Source organism: Cnephaeus nilssonii (assembly GCF_951640355.1).
Source record: "Cnephaeus nilssonii genome assembly, chromosome: 1".
NCBI lineage: Eukaryota > Metazoa > Chordata > Mammalia > Chiroptera > Vespertilionidae > Cnephaeus > Cnephaeus nilssonii.
Genome location: NC_137072.1, coordinates 117,794,750 through 117,822,172, shown reverse-complemented (window position 1 = coordinate 117,822,172; position 27,423 = coordinate 117,794,750). Strand labels below are relative to the sequence as shown.

The 27,423-nt window shown below is 67.5% G+C and overlaps 3 protein-coding genes across 7 annotated transcripts in view; 1 reads left to right on the top strand and 2 right to left on the bottom strand.

The window, feature by feature from the left end:
* Nucleotides 1-3,244, bottom strand: part of GAK (cyclin G associated kinase) — a 40,119-nt gene extending 36,875 nt beyond the window's left edge. The window contains exons 1-3 of one of the 3 annotated variants that reach the window (XM_079774866.1): nucleotides 2,984-3,244; nucleotides 851-912; nucleotides 133-192 (exon numbers count right to left, since the gene is read on the bottom strand). In XM_079774866.1, the coding sequence (XP_079630992.1) occupies nucleotides 133-192; nucleotides 851-912; nucleotides 2,984-3,128 (267 nt within the window). In that variant the 5' untranslated portion in view covers nucleotides 3,129-3,244. Of the gene's footprint in view, nucleotides 1-132; nucleotides 193-850; nucleotides 913-2,983 lie in introns of those variants that run through there. The other 2 variants (XM_079774868.1, XM_079774867.1) reach the window with 2 other exon arrangements.
* A 101-nt stretch (nucleotides 3,245-3,345) lies between these two features.
* Nucleotides 3,346-14,705, top strand: TMEM175 (transmembrane protein 175). 3 transcript variants are annotated; one of them, XM_079774916.1, is made up of 13 exons: nucleotides 3,346-3,607; nucleotides 4,400-4,454; nucleotides 4,566-4,667; nucleotides 6,145-6,317; nucleotides 6,577-6,615; nucleotides 7,789-7,883; nucleotides 9,827-9,878; nucleotides 10,083-10,118; nucleotides 10,638-10,721; nucleotides 11,035-11,199; nucleotides 11,892-11,970; nucleotides 12,094-12,229; nucleotides 13,406-14,705. In XM_079774916.1, the coding sequence occupies exons 3-13, from the start codon at nucleotides 4,658-4,660 to the stop codon at nucleotides 14,058-14,060; spliced, it is 1,524 nt and encodes a 507-aa protein (XP_079631042.1). In that variant the 5' UTR covers nucleotides 3,346-3,607; nucleotides 4,400-4,454; nucleotides 4,566-4,657; the 3' UTR covers nucleotides 14,061-14,705. The 3 variants fall into 3 exon arrangements, with proteins under 3 accessions (XP_079631042.1, XP_079631043.1, XP_079631044.1); XM_079774917.1 differs by lacking the exon at nucleotides 4,400-4,454; XM_079774918.1 differs by lacking the exons at nucleotides 4,400-4,454; nucleotides 4,566-4,667.
* Nucleotides 14,706-14,857: 152 nt separating this feature from the next.
* On the bottom strand, nucleotides 14,858-26,098 carry DGKQ (diacylglycerol kinase theta). The gene is made up of 23 exons (XM_079774905.1): nucleotides 25,730-26,098; nucleotides 23,258-23,337; nucleotides 22,582-22,681; nucleotides 22,226-22,311; nucleotides 21,987-22,112; nucleotides 21,413-21,566; nucleotides 21,261-21,332; nucleotides 21,063-21,163; nucleotides 20,518-20,756; nucleotides 20,102-20,192; nucleotides 19,950-20,004; nucleotides 19,802-19,863; nucleotides 19,334-19,484; nucleotides 18,929-18,967; nucleotides 18,393-18,508; nucleotides 17,198-17,349; nucleotides 16,922-17,070; nucleotides 16,615-16,793; nucleotides 16,237-16,337; nucleotides 15,940-16,086; nucleotides 15,694-15,805; nucleotides 15,473-15,625; nucleotides 14,858-15,215 (listed from the first exon to the last, which is right to left on the bottom strand). The coding sequence occupies exons 1-23, from the start codon at nucleotides 26,007-26,009 to the stop codon at nucleotides 15,102-15,104; spliced, it is 2,859 nt and encodes a 952-aa protein (XP_079631031.1). The 5' UTR covers nucleotides 26,010-26,098; the 3' UTR covers nucleotides 14,858-15,101.
* Between the last annotated feature and the right edge of the window lie 1,325 nt (nucleotides 26,099-27,423).

The window sequence follows — 27,423 nt, the reverse complement described above, 5'->3', positions numbered from 1 at the left end:
CTGCTGCCCGGAGAGTGAAGAACAAGGAAACAGCTCCATTTCACTAGAAACGGCCACAGATCAGCCAGGCAAAGCGAAGCCGCTGTCAGGTCATCAACAAGAACGGCAGGGCGGCCGCCCAGGAAAGGATACCAAGAAGCACACCTCCTGGATGATGGCGCGGTTCCTCTCCTCCTCGTTGGACAGCAGTCTCTGCGTTGGAGGGAACACAGACAAGGTGAGTGGCCGCGTGTCTGGCTAGTCCGCGCAGAGCAAACCAAAGCGCCAGCACCTGACCTAGGCAGACACCGACAGCGCAGAGGCCCTGGAAATGGCCTTTGCAGCCCAAGGACACAACAACACTCCCCGAGGAGCCTCTCCCGCAAACGGGCTGCAGTCAAATGCGATGGAAAGGAGGCGCAGAAAGGAGCGTCCCCGCCCTCGTCTCCAAGTCACGCGGGCCCCGTACAGCTGAGCCGCACGCCCAGGAGCCACGCCACTCCGCTGCCCAGGCTGGACACCAGCCTCCTCGGCGAAACCAGACAGCCCTGCCCGTCCCACCGTGAGCTGCTCTGGGACGTGCGAGCGTGGCCTGCACGCGCGGCCCACCCGAGGCGCTGTGCCACTCCCGCTCTCTGCCGAGTCTCACGTGCACTCTCGGCACTCGAGCTCCTCTCGTCCCCAGGCCCCAAGCTGGACACCGCAGCCATAACGTCCACTGAAAGTGCTGACGGCTCCTGGCCACCAGAGGGAACTAACAGGACGAGAGAGCGCACCGAGAAACACACCAATAGGGAACCCCCTCAACACTGTCACTCTGAGACTTCCTTTCAAGTAACCAAAACCATGCAGAACGTGTCGTCCGCCTTACCTTCAGCGCATACTCTCTGCCACTTCCCAGATCCTGAGCCTCATACACGAATGCAAACCCTCCTGGAACCAGGAAAATAAACACGTCAGTCCGCGCTGTGGCTTAGTCAACGTTTAGAGATCTTTGCTAAGTCAATACAAACTGGACTTGCAGATAGCAATATGTTTCCTGCAAAAATAATGGCTCCAATTTACACGCAAAATTCAGTAGCAAAAATTTTAGAAAGACACTTCCTCAAGTACAGACAGGTGGTGTAAGCTCATGAAAACAGGTCCAACATCCCCCGCGAGGGACCGTCTCCCAGGACCCATCGGCGGCTCTCCCACACTGGGTTGGCCCAGCAGTCTCCCCCCTCCCCCCCCCTTTCTTAAATTGCAAAATTTAAATGGAAACGTAGCTCACATTCTGAAAAGACTACAAAGCTCTCTAGCTCCACGACTCTGCCCCAAACCCATTTCGTGCTACAGTTGCAAATTCCAAAAAGCGATGAAAACCCGTGTTTTCTTCCTAGATCGTTTGACAGCAAAATGTGGTCTTTTGTAAATGGACCGGCATCTGGGGCAACCCCGGCATGAACTGCCATGGAGCCGTTTACAGCTCATCCCACGGTCACGGCACCTCCCAGCTTCCTTACTGGCACGTCAACGCACCTGGTTATGGGGTGCTTCCCAGCCCCCGTGGGGACAGCTGGGGGCCCGCGGGTACAGGTCATCTTTCTAAAACCTGAAGAGCTCTGAACTGCTCTCTGGCCCACGGGTCGAGGGCTTGGGACCGAGCCCATGTTTATTGATACAAGACAGTCTCAGTTCCCGCAGCCTCGGCACCAAGGACTTCACACTGATTTCAACCGTTTCCTTTCCAAAAGAGGCTTCACGAGCTTTAGAGGCTGTGAGCCACCCGCCCTCGCCGCACTGGCTACTTTTACCTCCTGGCTCGCCTGCAGGGCCCAGGGAAGGGGCTGGCACATTTCCTCGTTCTTCTTCCTGGGTGCTGAGCAGAGGCACAGCTTCCTTCTCTCCCTGACCCCTTCCCACCTGCGACTCCCCTCCCAGCCCTGGCCCTGGCCCGCTCCCGCCCCTCTCCCCACTGCATGCCCCACCTGAGGCTCCCCTGCACTTGGCTGTCCTTCCATCATTGGAGCGCGTGCCTTACTTTAAGGCAGAAGCCACCTCCTGTCCACCATGAGTTTCTTAAGGAAACAAGATAACTGCCTGGTATTTTCAGGGCAAAGGAGGTGGCCTGGGGAGGCGTCAGTACAGGGGCTGGCCTCAACTCTGAAAGGAGAGCGCCTGTGGTTTTCCCGATAAGTCACACACAAATCTGTTTTTGGAACAAACTGGAGAAAAAGTAGGTGATGCTGCTGCGGCCTTTAAGAATAAGGACATCAGGACTCAGAGAGGTCACGTCCCCGCCTCACACTGGCAGAGGGGGGGCCACGGGGACAGGCCCACCCTACTCCTGCGAGTCAATGTGCAATGTGGGGGGATACACAGGGCTGTCGCAGCGCCAGGCCCAAAGCCGGAAGCAGCAGGACTAGGAAGTCGGGCGCCCTGTGGGCACCGGGAACAGAGGTAAGGAGGATCCAGAGGAGAGAGGGGCCTCCCCAGCGCCGGTGGCGACTTCCGTGTGAGGGAGGGGGAGGCCATCGGGAGGCGAGGACCAGCTCGCAGGAACCGAGCCCACACGACACCAGGGGCACGGACGGCAGGTGGTCAGAGCAGGACGCCCACCGCCTAGCCCAGCGCCCGGGGCGGACAGGGCCGCCGCCGCGCTCAGCGGAGGGGCGCCGGCCCCGCGCCCACGTCCAGTCCCGCCCGCCCACGGCAGCCCCGACGTGAAGGGAAGGGTCTGCCTGACGCCCGCCCGCCCGCCGTGCTCTCTCCTCCAGCCTTCGGCCTCCACGGAGCCCCCGCGCTCGGCCGAACTCCCCGCCGGCCCGGCCTCCACCCCAGCCACAGCCCCCCGCACCCCGCAGGTCGGCCGCACCTGCTGCGGGGGCTGCCCAGCCCAGCCCGGCCCCGCGCCCACCAGGACGTGCCCGAGCCGAGACCGGCCTCCCAGCCCGAACAGGCCGGGACCCTCCCGCCCGCCCGCCACGCGCCGACCCTCGGCGCCCGCCTGCCCGCGCCTCACCCTCGGCCAGGACCCGCCGCACCCGCAGCCGCAGCTCGCCCAGCTCCACCGTCTGCCCCACAAAGTCGGTCTGGTCGCGGCCGGCAGCGCCGCCCAGGGCGCCGGGGCCCGCCAGGAAGTCGAGCGCAGACTGCAGCAACGACATGGCGACCCGCGGCGGGCGCGGGGGCTCGGGTCCAGGGCGTCCGGGCAGCTGAGCAACCGCCGGCCGGAGCCGCACCAGCTTCCGCCCCGAGGCCGTGACGCGGGCCCGGAAGGACGCCGGCGTCTCACTTCCGCCCCCGCTGGGCGACGGCGCGTGTGCAGAGCCCTAGGTGCGGGTGGCGCATGCGCGGCGCCGCCGGCCTCTCGGAGGACTTCCGGCTGTCGAGTTCCTGTCTCGCCACGGATCGGGGCACAGACGCTCGGAGCGGTGGCCCCGGGGACTCCTGCCCAGGCAGTCCCACTGCCCCCCAGCCCCGCCGGTTCCCCCGGGGGTCGAGTCTGCGGAGGCCGGAGGTCAGGTGCCCGCCAGGCCCGGGGAGCCGGCGGTGTGAGCGGCGGACGGCCTCTGCCGGCGGGGCGAGGGCAGCAGTGACAGCGGGAGCTTTAGCTTCGCCGCGACCCACAGCCCCTGCGACTTCAGTGAGTAAGACTCGTTGCCCCGTGGACGGCCCTGGCTTGTGGGGTTGGGGGGCACCTAAGTGGGATTGTTTTTAAGAACTGGTTGTTGCTAAAGGCTGAAAAACTTAAAAACGCAGTTTCTGTAGAAACATCAGACCCAGAACCCCATGTGTCACCCATCACCTAGAGCCGCCCCCCTCGGGGCTTACGGTCATTCACCGACCTCGTGGCTGGTTTCTGGTCCTGGCGGGTGCAGTGGGCACCTGAGGCTGCAACCCCTCCACGGAGTATTCGGTCTCCAACCGAAAAAATGCACACGAAAGCCCGATCCTCCCCGAATGCTGAGCTCTCAGAGCGCTTTCCAGACAGGCGGCTTTGTTTGTTGCCATCTTAATAGTAACAGTAGCCTAGTTAACCCAGCGCGTGGATGCTCACACGTCCTTCTCTACCACCCTAGGGTATCTGGGAGAAGAAGGCACAGTCTGGTTAACCCTCCCCCCATCCCTTTTTGGGGGTGAGAAAACATACTCAACAATGTCATTACTTGGCCAAGGTCAGCACCTGAGCTAGCATGGCACACGGGTCACATGGCTTTCCCAGCCAGTGCACTTGTCTGGAAAATGGGATACAGAGCCTGGGGTGCCTGGCACCCACCCTCTGCCCTCTGTCTCTGGTCCTGACCACTCTGGGACCTCATGGAAGTGAGATCACACAGCGCTTATGCTTCGTGACCACTTACTTCACTCATCGAGCATGGTGTCCTCAAGGCCCATCCGTGCTGCAGCATCTGTGGGGATTTCCTGCCCTTTTCAGGCTGAACAGCATCCTGCTCTCTGGATGGACATGTTTGCTGACCATTCATCTGCAGGTGGACCGTTGGGTTGCCTCCACCGTTAGCCGCTGTGAATAATGCTGCTGCGAGCAGGGGTGTGGCTTCATTCATAACCACCCCAAACTGAGAACAGCCCACATTTTACAGCCGGTGAATGGGGGAGCATATAGGTCCATCCACACCAGCCCTTAACTGCACAGAGAAAACACTGGTACTCACAAAACACACGTGGATCTCAGATGCATCATCGTAAGTGAAGGAAACCAGACTCGGGAGGTGCCATGGGGACAAGCCCACCTGTGGGACAACATGGAAAAGGCAAAATGGCAGTAGCAACCTTAGTGAGCCCGGCTGGTGTGGCTCCGTGGTTGAGCATCGACCTATGAACCAGGTCACGGTTCAGTTCCAGGTCAGGGCACATGCCCGGTTGCGGGCTCAATCCCCAGTGGGGGCGTGCAGGAGGTGGCCGATTAATGATTCTCTCTCATCATTGATGTTTCTGTTTCTCTCCCTCTCCCTTCCTCTCTGAAGCCAATAAAAATATTTTTTAAACAAACATGGGAAACATAGTGGTGGCTGGGTTTGCGGTGGAGGAAGGCTTGGCCACAAAGGGACTGCTCGGGGACAGACCGGTGTGGTTGTGGTTACCAAGAGACGTCCCTTGGTTCCTGTTGTGTCTGGTAGGTCCTGCACTTGTCAGAAACTCCTAGAACCTACAGCAGTGAGCAAAGTGAGGAGGAGAGAGACAGCTACAGCCCGTGCCCGGCCCTCCCGCCAGGTCGCTGCAGCAGCCCTGAAGGGGTGGCTGTTCTCACTCGTGTTGTGTTCTCGCCGTGTGTTAGTCGTGAGGGAGGTGGGTCGTGGTTTTGTGTGAACATTCACATCAGTGGCCCAACACTGTATCGTTGGGCAATTTGACGTGTTCCTCTCAGCCTTGTTTCTGAGTTTCATTCATGTGGCTCTGCTTCATCCATTGTCACTTCCTGTCTCAGCTCGGGCCACCAGAGCAACGTACCACAGGCAGGAACTTACCTGGGCGTCTGCAACCAGGTGGCGGTCCAGTCCGTTTTCGGGGAGGGCCGCTCGCTGGCCCGCAGCCTGTCACTGTCCTCACAGCGGAGAGCGGGCGCTGGTCTCTGCTCATCAGGGCCCCGAGCCCATCACGGGCCCCATCCTCGCGGCCTCATCTAACCCCACTCCTCACCTCCCAGCCATCGGGCCAGGGCTTCCTTTCACATGTGACTCTTCAGGACACACACAGTCAGTCCACAGCACTTTCATTTTTTCTTTTTTAATCCTCACCCAAGGGTATTTTTTTTCATTGCTTTTTAGAGAGTGGAAGGAAAGGAAGTAAGAGAGGGGGAGAAAAAGAGAGAGAAACATTGATGTGAGAGAGACACATCATTGATTGGTTGCTGGGGATCAAACCTGCAACCCAGGTATGTGCCCTTGACCGGGAATCGAACCTGTGACCCTTTGGTGCACAGGCCTATGCGCCAGCCACTGCACCACACCCGCCGGGCAGTCCACAGCCCTTTCTAAGTCCATTTGGGGTTTAACATTTGCTCCCTTTAGAGGGTTTGGGGCGTTCACTGCTGAGCCAAGCGCGGTGTGGATCTGCATGCTGCTGCCCCCAGCACACCCGCGGGACCCCTGCTGGGCTCACTGCGGAGCCAGCGGGCAGGCCCAGGAGACTCAGCAGGCTCAGGCCTGTGCCTCTTCCCAGGCCCCGCCATGTCCGGGTCTCAGGCCCCAGAGCCAGCCCTCAACGTGCAGGGAGACTCCACAACCGCCACGGGGGACGAGGACGCTGCCGCCGCCGCCGACGACGGGACCCAGCACTCCCATCGCATGCTCAGCTTCAGCGACGCACTGCTGTCCATCATCGCCACCGTCATGGTCTGTGGGGGTCGCACCCAGCTCAGAGCCTGCCCCCACCCAGAGCCACTCCCACGGGACCCAGCCTCACCCTCCCGGGCAGCCTTTGGGTGGAGCCTGGCCCATCTCAGCAGCATCCTGGGCTCCCAGCCCCTCAGACAGCTACGGGGGTGGGGGTGGGGGTGGGGAGCAGCCCAGCAGGGACCCAAATCCCCCAACACCAGTGAGCGCCCAGCCCGAGAGACACACGTCCCTCTGTTCCTTTTGTGTCTGTTGGTAGATCCTGCCTGTGACCCACACGGAGATCTCCCCTGAGCAGGTACTTGGGCACAGTCTATAGCGTCTGGTGCGGGGAGGGTCCACTTCAGTCCCTGGCTGGGGGGGGGGGGGGGACGCGGGGAGCCTAGGACAGGCTCGTGGGGGGCACAGGGAGTCTAGGACAGGTTGGGGGGACACGGGGAGCCTAGGACAGAATAGGAGGGACGTGGGGAGCCTAGAACAGGCTGGGGGGGGGACACAGGGAGCCTGGGACAGGTTGGAGGGGTGCAGGGAGTCTAGGACAGGCTGGGGGGCAACACGGGGAGCCTAGGACAGATTGGGGGGATACAGGGAGCCTAGGACTGGCTAGGGGGGACACAGGAAGCCTGGGACAGTCTGGGGGTGGACGCAGGGAGCCTAGGACAGATTGGGGGGGATGCAGGGAGCCTAGGACAGATTGGGTGGGATGCAGGGAGCCTAGGACAGATTGGGGGGGATGCAGGGAGCCTAGGACAGGCTAGGAGGGACGCGGGGAGACTAGGACAGATTGGTGGGGATGCAGGGAGCCTAGGACAGGCTAGGAGGGACGCGGGGAGACTAGGACAGGTTAGGAGGGAGGGCGTCGGGTCCCTGCTGTGGGTTCTCGGAGCGAGGGCCTAGTGGCTGATGGCCTGAAAGACAGGTTAACGTCACGGAGTGAGTGGAAAGGGTGTTCTTCCTAAGGCCGAGTCCCCCTGGGCAGCCAGCAGAGTTCTCCCCGTAAGCAGCCAGCAGAGTACCCATGAGCAGTCAGCAGAGTCCCCGTGAGCAGAGTCCCCGTGAGCAGCCAGCAGAGTCCCCGTGGGCAGCCAGCGTGCAGCATTTCTGCTCTGGGGTAAATAGCACAGTTAGCAGCTGGACCTGATTTCAGAAGACACCGGAAGGTCCTGGGGTGCCTCCTCCCGTGCAGTCGGTGGCATCCTCTCAGCTGAGGGGTGAGGACGCCCCGCACGGCCGTGGTCTGGTCCCAGCCAGTGCATGTGGCCTGGATGCCACAGGCCGTGGGTGCTGGGTGTGGCTTTTTCCTCTCGGGGTTCGGGTGAGAGTTCACTAGGAGGACGGTGGGTCTGCCTGGGCAGCAGCAGACACACCGACAGGGCCGGCCCCCCAGGGGGCGACCGCGCGCCAGTGATGCTGAGGGTAAGTGCCGCCGCCTGACCCCTGACCCTGACCGGACGCTGCTCTGTCCCCGTAGTTTGACCAAAGCATCCAGAGACTTCTAGCGACCAGGATCGCCGTCTACCTGATGACGTTCCTCATCGTGACTGTGGCCTGGGCGGCACACACGAGGTGCGGCTGGGCTGGGCTGCAGCTTTCCCACCCGGGTGGGGTCACGGGCAGCTGCGTGCCCTCACAGCGCCCACTAGGTCCCGTTCCGGGGTGGGCGAGCTGCCCCTTGGCCCAGTTCTCACTCCAGGCCTTGGCTTTGTCCCTGCACATGGCCGGGCCGGGCCTCGGGCAGTGACGGGGAGAGCTCCCAGGTCCGGGCGGGCACCGCTGCCGCCTTCTAGAGCTGCCTCTGGGGCTGGCACTCAGGGTAGGCCCCGGGGCCTGCCCTCACCCAGGGCCTGTCCTCACCGGGACCTGTCCTCACCGGGGGCTGCCCTCACCCGGGGCCTGTCCTCACCGGGACCTGTCCTCACCGGGGCCTGCCCTCACCCGGGGCCTGTCCTCACCGGGGGCTGCCCTCACCCGGGGCCTGTCCTCACCGGGACCTGTCCTCACCCAGGGCCTGTCCTCACCGGGGCCTGTCCTCACCCGGGGCCTGTCCTCACCGGGGCCTGTCCTCACCGGGGCCTGCCCTCACCCAGGGCCTGTCCTCACCGGGGCCTGTCCTCACCCGGGGCCTGTCCTCACCGGGGGCCTGTCCTCACCGGGGCCTGTCCTCACCGGGACCTGTCCTCACCGGGGCCTGTCCTCACCCGGGGCCTGCCCTCACCCGGGGCCTGTCCTCACCGGGGCCTGTCCTCACCCGGGGCCTGTCCTCACCGGGGGCCTGTCCTCACCGGGGCCTGTCCTCACCGGGGCCTGTCCTCACCGGGGCCTGTCCTCACCCGGGGCCTGTCCTCACCGGGACCTGTCCTCACCCGGGGCCTGTCCTCACCGCGGCCTGTCCTCACCGGGGCCTGTCCTCACCCGGGGCCTGTCCTCACCCGGGGCCTGTCCTCACCGGGGCCTGTCCTCACCCGGGGCCTGTCCTCACCCGGGGCCTGCCCTCACCGGGGCCTGTCCTCACCGGGGCCTGTCCTCACCGGGGCCTGCCCTGAGCGCCAGCCGCAGAGGCCACGCTTGGCCCTGGTGGACACGGACCACCAGGTGGAGGACTCGGCCGCTGACCCCAGGCCAGGAGCAGGCGCATCCCGGGTCCGAGCCCTGAGGAGACCCAGGGGCGGGGAGGCGGGCAGGGCTCAGGGTGTGTCGCCAGCTGCTGGGCCGACCTGGGAGCTTGCGTGTGCGACCTGGGAGCTTGCGTGTGCATCCGCTTTGGCTTCCTCGCCCGCACGACGTGGAGCCCTCTGGGAGCAGCTGCCCGCTGCTGCAGTGTGAGCCGTCCTGAGGGATTCCTTGTCTGTCTTTACTTTGTCTTATTCTTTAAAGCGTTTCTTAAGTTGATGTTGAGAGAGAGAAACAGCTCTATGAGAGCACAACACAGGGGGCTGCCTCCTGCACGCCCTCTGGGGGGACAGGCCCGCATCCCGGGAGGGGCCCTGCCGGTCCGACTGGCGGCCCTTCAGTGTACAGGACGACGCCCACCCACTGAGCCGCCCAGGCCAGGGCCCAGGCTGCCTTCCTTAAATGGCCTTTGGACCCGAGGCCTGAAGCACAAGTCTGCTGTGGGCTGCAGGGCGTCCCTCACAGGTCTGGGCTCCGGTGCGCCCGGCGCAGGCCTCACACCTCGGGACAGGCCACCACGGCCTCCTGGGGCGTGTGGCTGCGGGAACGGGGAACGGCCCCCCATGGTCCGCCTGCCCCGGGCCCGAGGACATGGACCCCCAGCGCTGCCAAGCGCGTCCGTTGGTTTCCACAAACTGCTTCTGCTCGAGCAGCAGCTGCGAGCGAGAGGAAAGAGCGGACACGCGTGGAGATGCTGACGCGGCGGTCTCAGGGCCCCTCCGTTCTCTTCTGCGTGTTTTCCGTCTTTTCCAACCTCCGCACACGGCAACGTGTTGTGATGATGGTGCTGCTGGACCCGTGTTGTTGATGGCGTGTCCTGGCCCTTCTCACCTGCTTAGGTTGTTCCAGGTTGTTGGGAAAATAGACGACACCCTGGCCTTGCTCAACCTGGTGAGTTTCCTTCCACTGAGGGGAAGTGACTGCTTGTGGCTCCTCCCTCCGAGGAGGAGTGAAAGGCACCGCCCATCACAGCCAGTTCCTCGAGGCCGCTGGCCCGCTGAGAAGATGGGGGTGGCCAGCAGGGGTGGGGGCCCAGCCAGCCTGGAGTGCCCTGCCTGCACCCTCCTGCCTCCTGACTCCCCGCCCCTGCCCTAGGCCTGCATGATGACCATCACCTTCCTGCCCTTCACGGTGAGTACTGGCCGCTTCCAGGCCTCGCTAAGTCCCCCCCGCCCCCGGGGTCCAGCCTGGTGAGAGGACTCAGGACCCAAGATGCTCCATCCTCAGAACCTCAGCCCAGCGGGGGTGCAGGCAAGGAGGAGAGGAGGCTGAGGGGGGCGGCCGGCAGGCATGCTGCCTGGGAGGGGCACCTGGGTGTGCAGGCGGGTGGAGGAGGGGACGCTCCAGGGGCCCTGGCAGCCTGCATGGCAGGGATGTGCCTGGGCCTCCAAGGCCGATGGGGGCGCCCCCTCCCCGCTTACTGGTACTCCCAGCTCCCGCCGGCCCCAGCCCACGCCCAGCATGTGGCTCCCCACCCCGCCTGCCTCTCCCTCTGCACCTGGCGGAGGGCCGTGCTGAGTGCAGGGCTGCGCAGCAGGCATGGGCCTGTCTCAGCGCTAAGGGCCGAGCATCCGATGGACTTGCCATCCTGGTGGGGACGCCCGAGCCTGGACCCGGGGCTGCAGGGCCTGCTTTGTGTTTTGGCTGCAGTTTTCCCTGATGATGGCCTTCCCGGAGGTGCCGCTGGGCATCTTCCTGTTCTGTGCCTGCGTCATCGCCATCGGGGCCGTGCAGGTAGGCGCCCCCCGGCTCCCACGGGCAGCCTCTCGGAGCGGGTGCAGGTGGGGTGGGCGCAGTGAGCGCCAGGCACGGGCGCCGTGGAACGCCTGCCTGCCTGCCTGCCCTGGGGCACCTGCTGTGGCCGAAGCCGACTGTCCAGAGGCAGGGCCTGGGCCCGGTGCCGTGGAGACAGAGTGAAGAGACCCACATGCACAGAGCAGGGTGCCCGTCCCCTCCGCGCCCCCAGGACGTCCACGCTGGGCCCCACAGCAGAGCCTGCCCTCCGAGGCCCCGGTTCTGCTGGTCCTGCAGCCCAGCTCTCCCACAGGCGCTGATCGTGGTGTATGCCTTCAGCTTGCCCCACCTCCTGAACCCCCAGATCGGATGTTCCGCCCACCGGGGCCTCTACCGGCGGCACATCCTGCACATCGTCCTCCGAGGCCCAGCTCTGTGCTTCCTGGCCGCAGGCTTCTCCCTGTTCTTCTACCCGGTGGTGAGTGTGGGGGGGTGAGAGGGGGTGGAGAGAGGAGGGGGGGTGATATGGGGAGGGGGGCGGGGTGAGTGGGGGAAGGCGGAGGGGAGGGTGGCACCCCTAGTGGGGAGGGAGGGCCCAGCCGCAGGAGGGTGGCATATAAATGTCTGCCGCTGCCCCCGGCTTGTCCTCCCCATGATGGGCCGTGGTGCCAGTGGGCCGTGCACTTCGCCGTCCCCCCTCCATGGACCTTGGCCGCTGCGAGCAGGGGGCACGGACCCCTCGGGGACCTGCGTTCACTCCTGGGCGATGCTCAGAGGTGGGACCGCGGGGTCGTGGGTGGGCTGTGTGATGTGGGGGAGCTCCTGTTTGCCACAGTGGCTGCACCTCCATGCGTTCCTGCCTCCGTGCACGCGGTTCCCGCGCCCTCTCCTCGCCAGCACGGTGTCTGGCGGTGTGAGAGGAGCTGTCCTGTGGGGACGAGGGTGTGAGGGGGAGCTCGCTATGGCCTCGGTCCTGTGCCCGCCGGTGGGGTGCTGAGCAGCCTCGGGGCGTGGGGTCCCGGACTCCCCGTTGAGTGGAGCTGCGGTCCCGGGTCAGCCGTGGTTGGTGGGCGTTTCCTCCCTCCCGGGACGTTCTCAGAGCCGCTGTCACCTGTGCCGCTGGCGATGTCCCGCCCTTCAGAGCAGATCTGACGTGTCTGTGTCTCGCAGTCGTACCTGCTGATGGCGATGGTCATCTTCCTCCCCTACGCCAGCAAGGCGGCCAGCTGGTGCAGAGGCAGGCTCCTGGGTGCGTCCGGGTGCCGCGCCAGGCGCCCCTGGGGGTTCCCTCCCCGCTGCATGCTCCCGGCCCCTCGGGGAAGAGGGCGGAGGGTCCGCGGGCGTGCGAGCTCCTCCTCCTGCCGCACCACAGGCCCCCGGGAGCCCCCAGCCTCCAGCGTGGAGTTCTTCACCTTTGACCTGCAGGAGCCGCTCAGCAAAGAGCGGGTGGAGGCCTTCAGCGACGGGGTCTACGCCATCGTGGCCACGCTGCTCATTCTGGACATCTGGTGAGGAGCCTGCTCAGGCCACCCTGGGCGTCCTGGGCGGGGCTCCCTGTCCAGGAAGTGGCTCTGGTCGGGTCCTCAGCCCCGGAGAAGGAATCCCGCTCCCGGAGGGCTCCCAGCTGTGGGTCTCCACCAGCAGCCCCGCTGACCGCCTCGGGGTCCTGCTACTTCCAAGGTTTACCTGCTTCCTGCCAGCCTCCCTCTTGGTTGTTGGTTAATCCTCACCCAGGGATGTTTTCCCCATTGATTTTTAGAGAGTGGGCGGGAGGGAGGGGGAGAGAAAGAGAGAAACATCGATGTGAGCGCGACACATCGATTGGTTGCCTCGTGCACACACCCAGAAGGGGCGGGGGTCGAACCTGCAACCCAGGTACGTGCCCTCGACCAGGAATCAAACTCAAAACTCTTTGGTGTGTGGGGCAACGCTCTGACCACTGAGCACACTGGCTGGGGTCTCCCTCCGTTTTACAGCCTTGTGTTCCTTGTTGAGTTTCAGCACATCCTATTTCATTGACGTGTTAGAAACCCTGATTCCGTGTTTGTCTGTCAGTCTGAAGTCTAATTCTCCCTTGGTAACTCTTTTTACTGTAACTTGTTTTTAAAATTGGGATTAAGTGTCCGCTGGTGCCAATCTCTGAGGCCTAGACCTAAGCTTCCGAAATGACCGGTGGCTGGCTTGGCCCCACCGTGAGCGGTGTGTGTACAGCTGGGGTTGGGGAGGGATGTTATTGCTTCCACTCTACCCTCCGGGCCCTGAGGGCCTCACGGGTCCCCTGGGCTCTGTGTCCTGCTTCCTCCTCCAACCCTGGAGTCCAGCCCCCCTCCCGCTGACAGGTGCAGCACCCCTATGGGGGTGTCTCGGGCACCTCGCCCGGGGGACCAGAGAGCTGCACAGGCTCCTGGCTGCGCCCGAGGGCAGCGGCCCCCACGGCCTCCTGGGATTAAAGTCTCACCCCTTACCATCCCAAGTGGACAGACCACTGCCGGAGGCTGGACAGACAGCCCAGAGGCCTCGGCTCGGGGCCCATGCCTGAGCCCTGATAGCGGGGATAAGACGAACTTCATGTTCCGAAAGTCCGCCCCGTTCGCCTGGCGTTCCGGTGCGGACGGCAGCCTGGGGGGCGGGCGCAGACCCACACCTGCACGAGGCCCTCAGGTGCCATCTGTTCCCATCCCCAGCGAGGACAACGTCCCGGACGCCAAGGACGTGGAGGAGAAGTTCCAGGGCAGCCTGGTGGCCGCGCTGAGCGTGGACGGGCCGCAGTTCCTGGCCTACTTCGGCTCCTTCGCCACCGTGGGCCTGCTCTGGTTCGCCCACCACTCCCTCTTCCTGCACGTGCGCAAGGCCACGCAGTCCATGGGGCTGCTCAACACGCTCTCGCTGGCCTTCGTGGGCGGCCTGCCCCTGGCCTACCAGCAGACCTCGGCCTTCGCCCGGCAGCCGCGCGACGAGCTCGAGAGCGTGCGCGTCAGCTGCGCCATCATCTTCTTCGCCAGCATCTTCCAGCTGGCCATGTGGACCGCGGCACTGCTGCACGAGACGGAGACGCTGCGGCCCTCCGCACGGTTCGGGGGCCGGGAGCACGCCTTCATGTGCGCCAAGCTGGCGCTGTACCCCTGCGCCAGCCTGCTGGCCTTCACCCTCACCTGCGTGCTGAGCAGGTTCAGCACGGCCATCTTCCACAGCATGCAGATCGCCGTGCCCTTCGCCTTCCTGCTGCTGCGGCTCCTCGTGCGCCTGGCGCTGGCCCTCCTGCGGGCCCTGCGGGGCCTGGCCCCGCCCGCACGGGACACCCTGGACCCGAGGGCCCCACTGCTCCCTGCCCCCTGCTAGCACCTCCCCTGCCAGGACTCGGCTGTGTGGGGACTCGCGCCCATCTGTGTCCTGGGCCCACCCAGGCAGGTGGGTGTTCTGTGGCCCTGGGTCCTCGGTGCCAGGCAGGCCGTCCTGGGACCCCATGGCCCGGCCTGGCCCACCCTCCCCACAGTGGTCCTGACGCAGAGACAGGAGGGAGACGAGGGAGGCCGTGCCCAGACTGTATTGTGCCGACCTGGTTGGCTGCAGGTCGTGTGTGGCACAGCAGGCACCGGTGCAAAGCCACAGACACCTCGGCACAGACGCACGTAGACAACAGGACAGCCCCACCCACGGCTTCTCAGACACAGCAGCGCCGCAGGGCAGAGGGGGACGCACGGGACGAAGGCTGCTCAGTGCATGTCGGTGCGGCTTTGGCAGAAGCTGGGGGGGGGGGGGGGCACGGCTGAGGCTGAGCCAAACCTCAGGGCAAATAGCAGCAAAAGGACCCAGCACCGGGCCGGACAGTGGGAAGGGCATGGTCTGCGGGTCCCCCTCCGGGGCCTCGGGGTGACCCATGGCCCAGCAGCCACGCCCCCTGCTGGGCCTCCATGTCCGCGTCCATTGTTGGCAAACAACACAAAGTGCGAGTGGTCCTTGGCGACTAAAGCTGGTTCCTCCACATTTCCCGTCTCCGTTCTCTGGCCTGGGGCACTGGTCTGCTCAGCTCGGTCCCATCAGGCACTGCTTCCCGCCCTTCCCACCGCCTCCAGGCACCATGCCATCCTAGGAAGGGGGCCAGCCCGCCGGCCTCCTGTGCAGTGCAGTCGCCACTCCCGGCCACAGCCAGGCAGGAGCTGGTGGGGGCGGGTCCCCACATCTCTGCTGGGCACACCGCGACCCTCGGAGCCGGCTGCTCCGGGAGCGCCTTGGACCACCCAGGGGACAGAGGAGGTCCAGGCGCAGCGCTCAGGCCGGCGGAGCCCCTGCCCACCCGTCGGTTGGGAGGCAGGGTGTGGGGAGGGGCACCCCAAGGTCAGGGCTGCAGACACGTCCATCCACTGCCTGCCACTGGGCTGCTCAGCGCCGCCTCTCCTTGGGGCCCCCCTCGGGGGCAGGCCCCTCCTCCGCTCGGGCGTCCTTGGGGGTCCCAGCCTTCTTGGGTTTCTGCTTGGCCTTCCTGAGCATGTGGACCTGTCAGAGGGCAGGACGCTGCGGCCACCAGCCAAGGGCCCCAGAACCCATTTCACAGAAGGGCGAGGAGTGGGGGCCACGTGGTGTGGCCTGTGGGGCCGGGGCTCGCCCCTCCACGGCCCAGCAGACGCCTCCTTCAGAGGCCCAGGGGCTCGTTCCAGAGGAGAGGCAGGTGCTGTCAAGGGCCCACCTCGCCCTGCCCAGCCCATGCCCTCCGGCCGCGCCTGCCAGCCCATGTGGCGCAGCCCACGACTCACCTTGGGGCCCACAGCTGAGATGATCATGTGGCCGGGAGCCTGGACCCAGGGCTCCCCGTCCACCTGCACGGGCGTGGCCTTGAGGAGGGTGACCCGGAAGTAGGCGCCTTGGGCGATGCGGATGCCGGAGCGCAGCCCGCCTTGGACCTGGCCCTGGGGGGGCGGGCGGGCGGCTCAGCACTCGCAGCAGCACCTGGGCCCGCCCCGGCCCCCATACTCACCATGTGCATGACGCCAGTCACCCCCACCACCTCCAACAGCCCGTCGTCCATCCGAGGCTTCTCAAACCTCGAGTCGCTGTCGGAACCCCACAGGTCAGCCCCTGAGCCCCAGCTGTGCAGAGAGGGAGGGGTGCATGGGTGAGGGTGCAGGCTGCGCTGGGCCCCGCGCCCGCCCCAGCCCGACCCGGGACCAGCGGGAGCCGAGCCTGCTGCTGGGCAGAGCCCCAGAGCCCCTCCCCCAGGCACCTGGGGATGTTGATGAAGATGAGGCCCTCGATGCTGGGCAGCTCCACCTCCTGCTGCTCCACCTGCAGCCGGATCTCCTTGTGCAGGCTGCGCGCGTGGCTCATCTTCTGCAGCCCCACGCGCACGTACACGCCTTTGTTGTGGAACCTGCGGGAGGACAGCCTGCTGTTACCAGGTGGGCCTTGGCCAGCCTCAGTCAGCCCCGGGCCAGCACCTCTCCAGTTCCCACTGGGCGACCCGGGGCGGGGCGGCCACCACGCAGCCCTGCTCTGCCAGAGCAGCCCGATTCCCGGGCACCTGCTCGTGAACTTGCTGGGCTCCTCCTCCCGCGCCTGGTGGAAGTCCAGGCTGAGCTCCGCGTCGATGCCGATCCCGCAGTAGTTGCTCATCTGCACGATCTGGGGGCAGACAACTCCGTGGCCTGGGCAGCCCTCCCGGCCCCCGCTCCAGCCCGACGGCACGGCGTGCTGGGAGCCGCCCCTCCGGGAAGGCCTGCTTGGTAGCCGCCAGCACCGGGAGACGACCACATGGCACGTGCGAGCGAGCGGGCTCCCGGCCGCAGGGCCACTGCCGGCGACCACTGCCCCGAGCCTCAATTCCCCTTCCCTAAAGGGGATGGCCAGGGATGGTCACCCGCGGGGCCCCCGGCCACCACTCCCGCCCGGCACGCCGCACCTTGGGGGGCTCCAGGTCTGCCACACCGTTCTCGGCACCGCCGGCCTCGTGCGCGTCCAGGAGGATGGTCCAGCGGTCCACCAGCACGGCGTCGGCCTCGTCCACCGACACCAGCACCGAGAGCGGGTCCTCTCCGCTGTAGCCCGGGCCCCAGCGGAGGACCCGGCCCAGGTCATTCCCTGGGACGGCGAGAGGCAGCCTGACTCTCCGAAGCCCCCCACACCCCCGCCCCCTACCCCCGGGCCTCAACTGACAGCACAGGAAGGAAGGACTCCCGAGCCCCGCCTCCACACCCATGGCTGCCCACCTGTGCCCAGGGGCAGGATGGCCACAGCAGGCTCCGGGCAGGCCAGCTGGAGCCGCATCTCCTCCAGGGCAGCAAGCACCCAGCCCACGGTGCCGTCCCCTCCACACACCAGCACCCGGAAACGGGGCACCTGGGCGAACACGTGGAGCCTGGAGGGAGGGAGGGAGGCGGGGACTGTCTGCCACAGCAGGAGGAGAGGCCCGGCGGCCGACCGGGCTGCAGCTCACCCCGACCTGAGACACCGAACCCCAGCCTGTGCGGGCCCCGCGGACTCACCCGGGCAGAGGGCCCCCGTTGGTCAGCTCGAAGACCTGGTGCGGGTTCAGCAGCTTCCGGAAACTGCAGAGCAGGTCACGGCCCTTGAGGCCTCCGCTCTTGGGATTCACAAACACGAGGAGGGGGCGGCAGTCCGGGGGCAGCTTCGTGTGCTGCGAGACAGGGCCGAGCTACGGCAGGCGTGTCCCCACCTCGCTGCCTGGGCAGTGGCTGCCCCCGCCCCTCAGCCCACCCGGAGCAGCCCCCCCCAGGAAAGGGCCCAGGGGGCCACACAGCATCCCAGCTCGCCACTGACCTCTAGGGGTACACAGCATTGACCTCTAGGGATGCCTGCCCCTGACCTCTAGGGACCCCACCCCTGACCTCGAGAGGCACCCACCACTGACCTCGGGGGACCCGGAGGCAGAGGGGGCAGCGGCCACCGGGGCTCTAGCTCGCAGGCCGAGGCCCAGCCGCTGACACGCCCCCGAGACCTCGCCCACCGCCTCGTCCAGGCCGCACAGCCACCAGGCACCCTCCTCCAGGCACCCCTCCTCCAGGGACCCTCCTCTAGGCACCCCTCCTTCAGGCACCCTCCTCCAGGAACCCTCCCTCCAGGCACCCTCCTCTAGGCACCCTCCTCCAGGCACCCTCCTCTAGGCACCCCTCCTCCAGGCACCCCTCCTCCAGGGACCCTCCTCCAGGCACCCCTCCTCCAGGGACCCTCCTCCAGGCACCCTCCTCTAGGCACCCCTCCTCTAGGCACCCTCCTCTAGGCACCCCTCCTCCAGGCACCTCTCCTCCAGGGACCCTCCTCCAGGCACCCTCCTCCAGGCACCCTCCTCCAGGCACCCCTCCTCTAGGCACCCCTCCTCCAGGGACCCTCCTCCAGGCACCCTCCTCCAGGCACCCTCCTCCAGGCACCCCTCCTCCAGGCACCCTCCTCCAGGCACCCTCCTCCAGGCATACTCCTCTGGCAGTGCTGGGTCTGCAGAATGGTATCTGGTTAGAGAGTGCCACCTGCTGGCCGAGGCGGCCAAGGGCACAGGCAGGGGGGCCAGGCCCAGGGACCCCAGGGAGGGCAAGGGCCTGTGGGAAGTCCTCTTGGTCCATGGAGGCCTCTCACGTGTGTGAATCAGGCGTATGTGGCAGACGCCCAAGCGTTAGATAAAACCAGCAGGGGAGCCACGTCCCCCCAGGCCCGGCTCCCACTCACCAGCACGTCCGGGAGCACCAGGGCGGTCAGCAGCCGGCCGTGCACCGCTGTGTCCCTGACCAGCATGTACAGCCGCTCGGCCTCCGCGAAGCAGGCCACATCCAGCACCACGGCACCTGTGGCAGGTGGGCTGTGAGCTCGGGCCTCGCCAGGTTCAGGTCCGCCCACCCCAGGGCGTCCAGAGGGTGCAGGCCCACCCCCCTGGGGAGCCTCACGGGCGGCCAGGATGTTGTGGGTGGAGGTGAGGGAGGCTCTCGGGACACAGGACGGAAACCCCCCCACCCCCGGGCCACCAAGCCCCCGGGACCCCCGGGGGACGAGCCCACTTCGTTTCTGGGAGATGCAAAGTTTCCCGTGACAGGGATGCGGATCCAGGGGCAGGATGCAGTGTTCGGGCCTCGTCATGGTTTAGCAAAGCTTGACCCCGAGGCCAGGGAACCACCCCGCCCTCACCCGGGGTCACGGGCCAAGGGGTGGGGCTCTTCCCTTTAACCGCAGGAGCGACTTCCGCCTAAGGACCAGGGTGGGGCGCTCACCTTGGGAGGAGTACACGTGGCTCAGGGTCACCAGGTCAGCTGCAAAGACAGGCGGGTCAGGGAGGCAGAGGCCACGCCAGCCCAGCCCTGTGTTCAGGGGAAACGGCCCACCACGTGGCAGGGCCAGCGACCCCAGGAAGGGCCACCCCCAACTCCAGGCACAGCCCCTCCCCCCGACTCCCAGAGCCTAGAGCAGAGACTGGGCCTCCGGAGGCTCAGAGCCCCTCCAAGGAGGTGTCACAGTCTGCGCCCCAGGAGGAGAGACCACGGGGTGGGGAAGGCTGTGGCAGCGATGGGGGAGTGGGGGGGCCTGGCCCCGCCCAGCAGCCCCCCAGTCTGTCTCAGGGCACCCCCCCCCCCCCGTCCCCAGTGGCTGTAGCCCCAGGCCTGCCCAGGCGGTCACACCTTTGGTGGCCACAGCCTCGTCCAGCAGGCTTCCATACTCCTGGGGGGACAGGCCGGGAGGCAGGCCCCCAACGAACAGGGAGACTCGGGGGACCACGGCCTTGCTCTCAGCCACGTAGAAGCGAGTTTGACTCATTTGCCGCAGGGACGTCTGTGGGGGAGGGGGGAGCAGGGCAGCACTGAGCACAGCGCAGGGCAGCACCCCACTCCAGGCCCGGCCACCTCCACCCAGAAGGGGGGCCTGGGAAGGAGAGGAGAGGAGAGGACAAAGACACAGGCCCCTTGGGGAACGCAGGGGGCTGTGGCCCGAAACCCCACCTTCTGTCGGGCAGCAGATGGACGCGCCAGGCCTGGGAGGGAGGCCTGGATGGCCAGCTGCCCCCCGGGCGGCCCTGGGGTCCTCTCTCTGAGGTAGCGACCATGGCCAAAGGCCAGTGGCTCCCAGGGGCCAGCGTTCACGCCACTGACCTGCCGGATGTCTCGAAGCCGGTCGAGCAAACACTCTTCCTCGGCCAGCACCGTCCGCTGCACTGCGGGTGGGGGTACCGCCGTCAGCGCGGCACCGAGCCGCCTGAGCAGAAGCTGCCCGGCCCCCGGCCCAGCGCCCAGCCCTCACCTTGCCTGCTGCCCATGAACACCTCCTCCAGCTGGAAGCTCTCAGGACCCTCGGCCTGTGGGGCAGAGTCGGGGTGTCAGGCCTGGGCCAGCCCCCCCCAGGACACCCAGGGCACCCACATGGGGCGGGCCAGGGCGGCCCCGCACACACACCTGGCGCCCGAGCAGCGGGAGGACCTCCAGTACCACGGTCCGCGCAGTGCTCTCGGGGGTCACGCGAACGGACCCCGAGCAGCGGGAGGACCTCCAGTACCACGGTCCGCGCAGTGCTCTCGGGGGTCACGCGAACGGACACGTAGGCCACACCCACCCTGCAGGGGACACCGCTCGGGAGCTGGGGCCACACAGCCCCGCCCCCCCTCCCGACCCCCCACCCCTCCCGACCCCCCAACCCGTCCCGACCCCCCCACCCCTCCCGACCCCCCCTTCCCGACCCCCCCTTCCCGACCCCCCACCCCTCCCGACCCCCCAATCCGTCCCGACCCCCCCTTCCCGACCCCCCCACCCTTCCCGACCCCCCACCCCTCCCGACCCCTGCAGAGACTCTGCGCACGGAGCCTGGGCCTCACTTGAGCCAGGCGGGGTAGATCTTCAGGACATCCTGGGTTCGAGGGAGGGTGCGGATGACCCAGGCCTCAGGGGTGACCTCTCGGGACCTGGGGCCCCTGCCACCCTCCTCCTCCGAAGTCCTGCCACTCCCGGCCTTCCCTCCGGCCTCGGGGTCGCCGGCCTGCAGCGGGCAGGGGAGCGCCTGCAGCTCGAAGCCCCGGGGGTCCTCCGTGATGTAGTAGGCCCGCAGCGCAGCCTCCTGTGGGGGCAGACCAAGGGCCACCGCTGAGCCGCCCCCTTTGTCGTTGTTGTCAATCCTCACCCAAGGATATTCTCTCCATTGGTTTTTAGAGAGAGTGGAAGGGAGAGGGAGAGACAGAGAGAGAGAAACACGGATGTGAGAGACACGTGGATTGGCTGCCTCCCGCAAACACCCCGAGTGGGACTGGGGTCGAGCCTGCAACCCAGGTCCATGCCCTTGATGGGAATCGAACCCAGGACCCTTCGATCCCAGGACGGACGCTCCAACCACTGAGCCACACCGGCCAGGGCTGGGCCCTCTTACCAGCACCTCCTCGCTCCTGGCCAGGCGGGGGACGCTGACCACTCGGAAGCGATTCCGATGCACCGCGTCGCTGCCGTCGAAGATCTTCAGGGTCTGCTTGTCTGGGCCAGAGCGAAGCGGGTGTGAACCCTGACCCGGCTGGAGCGGGGTCGGGGCCGGGGCGGGGCGGGGGGCTGGGCGGCGGCCAAGGGCACGTACTGGACTCTGGCACCGGCACCTCCCTGCCCGAGCCCGCGGGGTCGCCTCCGTCCTCGCCGTCGTCCCCCTCGTCTGTGGATGCACACACGGGCCTCACTCGGGGTCCCGCCCCCCGGCTCCCCCCCCCCCCCCCCCCGCCCACACCAGCTCACCTGGCTCGGGGCAGGCGCGCTCCGAGATGCGGAAGCACTGCGTTTTGCTGAAGTTGCGGGACAGCAGGCGCACGCACGCGGGGGGCAGCACCAGGGTCCGCAGGCGCCCGAACGTGCACTCCGGGGCGAGCGCCACGGAGCAGGCCGTGTGCACCTGGGGGGGCACGGCCTTGAGCCCGGGGCTCTGCCTGGGGGCCGGGGCCAGGCTGCCCTCAGCGATCCCGCGGGGCCCACGCGGGACTGAGGGCTCCCACCAAGGGAGCTGCGCCCCCACCACACGGAGCCCCGCCTCCACGAAGGGAGCCCCGCCCCCACCAAGGGAGCCCCGCCTCCACGAAGGGAGCCCCGCCCCCACCACGCGGAGCCCCGCCTCCACCAAGGGAGCCCCGCCCCCACCACACGGAGCCCCGCCCCCACCACGCGGAGCCCCGCCTCTATGTACAAGGGTGTACAACGGGGATCCCCACTCCAAAAGATCCGGGTCTCCAACTGAAAGAAGGGACCCCGGCCCCGCCCACCTGGACGCCGCACCCCTCCCGCGGGTCCTCCCCGCCCTCCAGCCCGCCCCGCCCACCTGGACGCCGCACCACTCGCAGCGCAGACCGGCCAGCACCTCGGAGGAGCCGCACGCCTTCCGACACACCTCGCAGCGCGCCCCCGAGGGCAGGTTCCCCTCGCGCCAGTGGTGGTGGTGCGTGTCCTGCGGGGGCGGGGTCGTCAGCAGGCTCCCTGCGGCCCCCCGCCACCCCACCCCACCCCACCCCACCCCACCCCACCCCACCCCACCCCGGCCCGGCCCCGCCAAGCGCTCACGTGGTCCCGGTGCCCGTCCTGGTGGCACTGGCGGCAGTCGCTGCAGGCGAAGGGCACACAGTCGGGGTGGACGTGCAGCTCGCACACTGAGGGGCGGGCAGGGTCAGGAGCCTCTCGCCGGCCTGGGTCCCGCCCCAGCCCGCTAAGGGCAAACTTCCGGGGCCTGAGGGGCCGGGCTGGGACACCCCCCTCTCCAAGCCGGGCCCCCCTCAACCTGCAGCCTCAGCGCTGAGCCTGCCGCCTGCCTGGGCAGCTCCAGAATCCAGAACATTCCACCAGGTCCCTCCCGCAACTCCACCCTCCACCCGCCGCCAGGCCGTCCGGGCAGCAGGGACCGGGCCCTGAGCCAGCGGTACCTTCGCAGCGGAGCGCGGGCGCCTCCAGGCTCCGGCGGCACACGGCGCAGAACTTGCGCTTGTAGAGCCCGCGGGGTCCAAAGCAGTGGGCCACGGGGACCTGGGGGTGGGGGGGCGCATAGCCTCAGCCCCTCAGCTGGGGGCCACTGGCCACCGCAGCCCCCCCCCCAGCCCTCTACACCCCAGAGAGCCCCCTCACCACCCACCCGCTGCCTGGCCACCGCAGCCCCATTCTCCTGCGCACTCTTCCCAAGGTGCCTCGCAGTGACCTCCCCACTTTGTGCAGGGCCCCCACTGCGACCCCAGGAAGCCCCTTCTGCCGGGGGCCACCCTGCTGGTCCTTCCCTGCCCAGCCGCTGCCCTGGAGCCCTGGCACTGACCGCTCCCTGGGTCTGTTCCCTTGTGGTACATTTGGGGCAACCCAGAGGGAACCCAGGTGGAGGAGGGCCCACCAACAGGCAGGAGCCGCGCTGGGACGCGGAAGACACGGGTGAGCACAGGGGGCAGTGAGGCCCGGCTGCTGCTCTGGGAGGGGACCCACCCCAGGCCCTAGGCTGGTCCCGGCCATCCCACCCGGCCTGAGGCCCGGCACCACCCAGGCCCTGCCCGCAGAGCCCTCATGCCCCTCCCACCCCTCAGCCCGCCGGCCTGGATGGCAGCCCGAATCCATACGCACTCGGACCAGGCTGGGCGCCACGCCGGTGCACGGGGTCTTCACCTGCCTCACGCACTTCTCATGGGACATGAAGTTGCAGGCTGTGGGAACAAAGCCGGCAGTCAGACCCTGTGCTGCCCAGGAGTCCAGAGACCCCGGCTTGGCATGCAGATGGGGAGCCTCAGCCAGCGGCACCCCAAGGGCCGTGACGGGACCGGTGTTCTGCCAGGGCAGAGTACCCGTCACAGTGGGTGCACTCGGCCCTGGCTGATGTGAGTCAGTGCAGTCCCTGCCCCATCCCACTGTGGGGGTGTGGTTCCCGCCATCTCCCTCCCCCCTCGTACCCTCCCACTCCTCACAGTCATGGGGGAGAGGGAAGCCATAGCAACAGAACCCCCCCCCCAGAAGCACAGAGGGACACCTTGATCCTCTGTCCTCCCCCCCCCTTGTCCTGAGAGCCCAGATTGGGGGACAGGGGCCTGGTGACTCTGACCATCCTGGATGACATTTCTGGTACCCCAAGAGTGGGCCTCCTCCCACACGCAGGCTCAGCTCTCCTCCGGGCTCCGCAAGGGCAGGCAGGTGGATGGGACCCGGCAGACCAGCTTGGAAAGGGACGCCCTTCCCTCACTCACGCAGTGGCATACACCCAGTTACCCCGCCCACCCCCGTGTGTGCCTGCCGAGACCCACAGCCAGTCTGTGAGACCAGAACCACTGAGGCCCATTGGACAGCTGGCCTGGCGAGGGCTGCATGTGTCCGTCCAGAGGGGTGGACGGCCCAGAGGTCCTAAAAGCAGTGAGCACTCAGACTGTGCTCTGCAAGGCCCACCCCAGAAGCATGGGGGCACCCCCACCCGTCCTGGAGAGGCCCAGCGAGACTACAGTTCAGCGTGGGATGGACCCCAAGGTGAACAGGAGCGGGGACCTCAAGAAGAGTGGCTGGAGCGGCTGCTGGTGGCACACACAGCGGGCAGGGCCTGTGAGGATGGGGACCTGGGGGGGGGGGGGGACTGGGGGGATGGGACGGACGAGGCTGCAGGGCCTGGGGAGGGGCAGGTGGCGAGGGACAACTCTCCCAGCAGCCTTGAGAAGACTGCCCACCGGGCCTCCAGGCAGCCCAGCCCACCCGTTCCCTGGAGGGAGGCAGACAAGCTCCGGACAGGAGCAGCCCGAGACCTGGCTTCACAGAAAATTCCAGAAGCAGCCGGGCTCAGGTGGGAGATGTGGAGTGAGCCCCCTGCCAGCTTCCTCTCCCGGCACCCGGACCAGCCCTGCCACAGAAGGCAGTGCTGTGGGCAGGCGGCACCCAGCTTCCTCCTCTGGCCCACGAAGATAGCGCCCATCAGCCCACCCACATGTCCCGGTGCTCCTGGGGGGGCCGGGGGGCTTCCTCCCGCATCCTGGTCAGGCCTCTGCTTGCCAAGATCACCAGCCCCTTCTCCACACGGCTGCCCCGTGAGAGCCTCACCTCCCCGCCCCACCCCTCCCCGCCCCGCGCCCAGCTTCTTCCAAGAGCTGCTGAGCCCTCAGAGCTGGGGCCCTGCCTTCACCTCTCACTTGTTTGGGGGTCCCTGCCTTCACCTCTCACCTATTTGGGGGCCCTGGGTCTAGCCTCAGGCTGGAGCTGAGTGGCCTGCACACACATCTCACCTTGAGAGCCTCCTGGAACTCCCAGAGGGGAGGCAGGACAGTGCCGTGTTTCTGACAGACAGAGAAGCCAGGGGTAACCCCCCCCCCCCCCGTGCCAGCTTGCCAGGCCACCTTGGGGCAGCCCCAGGGGGGGTGTCAGGACAACCATGCCATGTACCCTGGCAGAAGGCACCTGTGTGAGGAGCCGAGGCTCCACAGACCCCTGCCTAGTGCCCTCTGTCTCCCTGCCCCCCTGCCCCCGCCCACGTGGCTGAGGGAGGGGGCAGGACTGGAAGACGGCAGGCCCTGGAAGCACCCCCCCCCCAGGCTGCCCAGGAGCCAGAGGAGGGAGGGCCCTTCGCCAGACGCTTGGCAGCCGGATGGGAGCCCTGTCGGGACACGCCGCAGGTGGGACAGCAGCCTGGGGAGGGCTGTGCTGGAGCCAAACCTGAGCAGCAGACAGCAGGCAGCCCCTGGGCCGAGGGCCCAGCAGAGCTCGGAGCCAGTGCCAGGCAGCCCCGCTGGAGGAGTGGGCTGCCCGGGTGCGCTGGCCTCCCTCCCAGTCGCTGCACCTGCCCCTCGCTCGCCCTGCCCCAGGCGGGGCCCCCACGCTCTTCCCCCATTGGATCCCGACCCAGGTGAGGACGTCCAGGGGGTCCTGCCGGAGGGGCGCGGGCACGGACGCCCCCGAACCCTAGCAGAGCTGGTCTTCACCGCCTCCCTGGGGAGGTTCTGGCCCGCACACTCCTGGCCCGCGGGAAGCCACCGCTGGGCGCGCAGAGGCCAGAGGTGCGGGCCGGCCGCCCGGGGCTGCGGGCTGCGGGCGGCGGGCGGCGGGCGGCGAGGGGGTCGTGGCGCTCACCGTCGCACAGGAAGCCGGCCAGCCCCCAGATGAAGTCGGAGCAGAGGTGGCAGAAGGTGGGCTTGGTGAGCATCACCTTCCGGAAAGCGTGGCCCAGCGCCGCGGGGCCCGGGGACCTGGCGCTGGCCCGCTCGGGCCCCGACCCCGGCCCGGACCCCGGCCCCGGCTCCGGCCGCGCGCGGCCTCCCCTGTCCAGATCGGGGCTGGAGGCCGGGCTGCCCGGGCGCGGCGAGCCGCCGCCAAGCCAGGCGCGGGCCCCGGACGCGGCCGCCGCCGCCATCTCCGACCCGGGCGGCCCAGACCCGCGCTGCGGGCCGGAGCGGCCGTGGTCCCAGCGGTGCCCCCGCGGTCCGGTCCGCCAGGCTTCCGACTGCGCCCGCCGCCACTGCGCAGGCGCGCACTCTCGGGACCGAGCCGGCCGGGCGGCGGGCGGGGCAGGATGCGAGGCCGAGAGGGGTGCGGCGAGGGGGCGGGGCCGGGACAAGGGGCGGGGCCGCGGGGTTAAGCTGGGGGCGGGGCTGACGCGGAAGTGAGGGCCGAGAGGGCGGGGCCGAGGGGCCTGGGGCGGGGTCTAGGGGAGCAGGGCCTACCGGGGCGGGCCTGAGGGGCGGGGCCTGGGGAGGGGCGTGGCTCCGGGCGGGAGGCGGGGGCCGGACCTGCGGAGCTGGGGTCCCAGTCTGGGTCCCGACAGCGCCGCGCGGGGCTGCCGGGCGAGCAGGACGGGGCCTGCCTCGCACGCGCACGCGGCCTCCCGACATCCACGCGAGGCGTCGGCCCCTGCGGCGTCCAGGAGCGCGTCTGCGCAGAGGGACTCCTCCCACGCGGTCCCCGGATCCCGCCTGTGACTCCCGGTTGCGCAGGGCGACCCAGCGAGCGCGCGGCACATCCCGAGGCCCCCGGTGGGCTGGACTCGGGGTCAGGCCGGCGTCCGCGGGAGAGGAAGAGGCGAGGGAAACGGCCCTGGGCTGGGCGGGCCTGGGCGTCTTCGGACGCGCGGACCCCCTGTCCGCAGCACCCCAGGCGCCCGGCCCCCGTCCTCACCGCAAACCGGGACGGATGCCTCAGCCCGCCAGGCTGCTGCTGCCTCGCCTGTTGGCGGATGGCCTTACCGGGGCCCCTCCCGTCAGTTCTCCCGCGGGAAGGCGCCGGCGTCCCTCCTTCCCTCCGGACAGTGGATCCCACCCCCAGCCCTGCCGCTGGGCACCCGGCTCTGCGGAGGGGCGGCCCACCAAGCCCGCAACCTGGGCTCGTGTCCTGACCCGGCATGGAGCTGTGACCTCCTGGTTCCTAGGGCGATGACCCTCCACCCCGGAGACACACTATTCGGGGCAATGATACTTTTTAATCTAATTTTGTCTTGTCTCTTTTTACAATATCATTTTCCAGGGAGCAAAGAGGAAGCGCATCCAGTCCCTCCAGCACGGGAGGCTGGGAAGCAATGGAGGTGGCTGTTCACACGGGTCGCATCTCCTCCGCTGTCAGATTCGGAGAGAACTTTGTCGAGCTTCTTCTCCAGCTGGAGAGTTTCGGGGGCGTTGGGGGCAGTGACATCTAAGATGCCCCTTCTGAGCCCGGCCTGGTCACACTGCTGTGCGGCTGCCGCTTATCTGGCCAACCCAGCACTTCCTGTCAAGTCTCCCGGCAGCCAGTGTGATTCCCCGCGGTTAACTGCCCCGGGTGTTCCGGACCCTGTT

Coding starts and splice junctions, on each gene's coding strand:
- TMEM175 (XM_079774917.1), top strand. Junction 6,616..7,788: donor CGGAGATCTCCCCTGAGCAG/GTACTTGGGCAC, acceptor CTGTCCCCGTAG/TTTGACCAAAGCATCCAGAG. Junction 7,884..9,826: donor GCCTGGGCGGCACACACGAG/GTGCGGCTGGGC, acceptor TCACCTGCTTAG/GTTGTTCCAGGTTGTTGGGA.
- DGKQ (XM_079774905.1), bottom strand. CDS start 26,009: ATGGCGGCGGCGGCCGCGTCCGGGGCCCGCGCCTGGCTTGGCGGCGGC. Junction 22,312..22,581: donor GCCCGCGCTCCGCTGCGAAG/GTACCGCTGGCT, acceptor CCCGCCCCTCAG/TGTGCGAGCTGCACGTCCAC. Junction 21,333..21,412: donor GCGCGCCTGCCCCGAGCCAG/GTGAGCTGGTGT, acceptor GTGCATCCACAG/ACGAGGGGGACGACGGCGAG.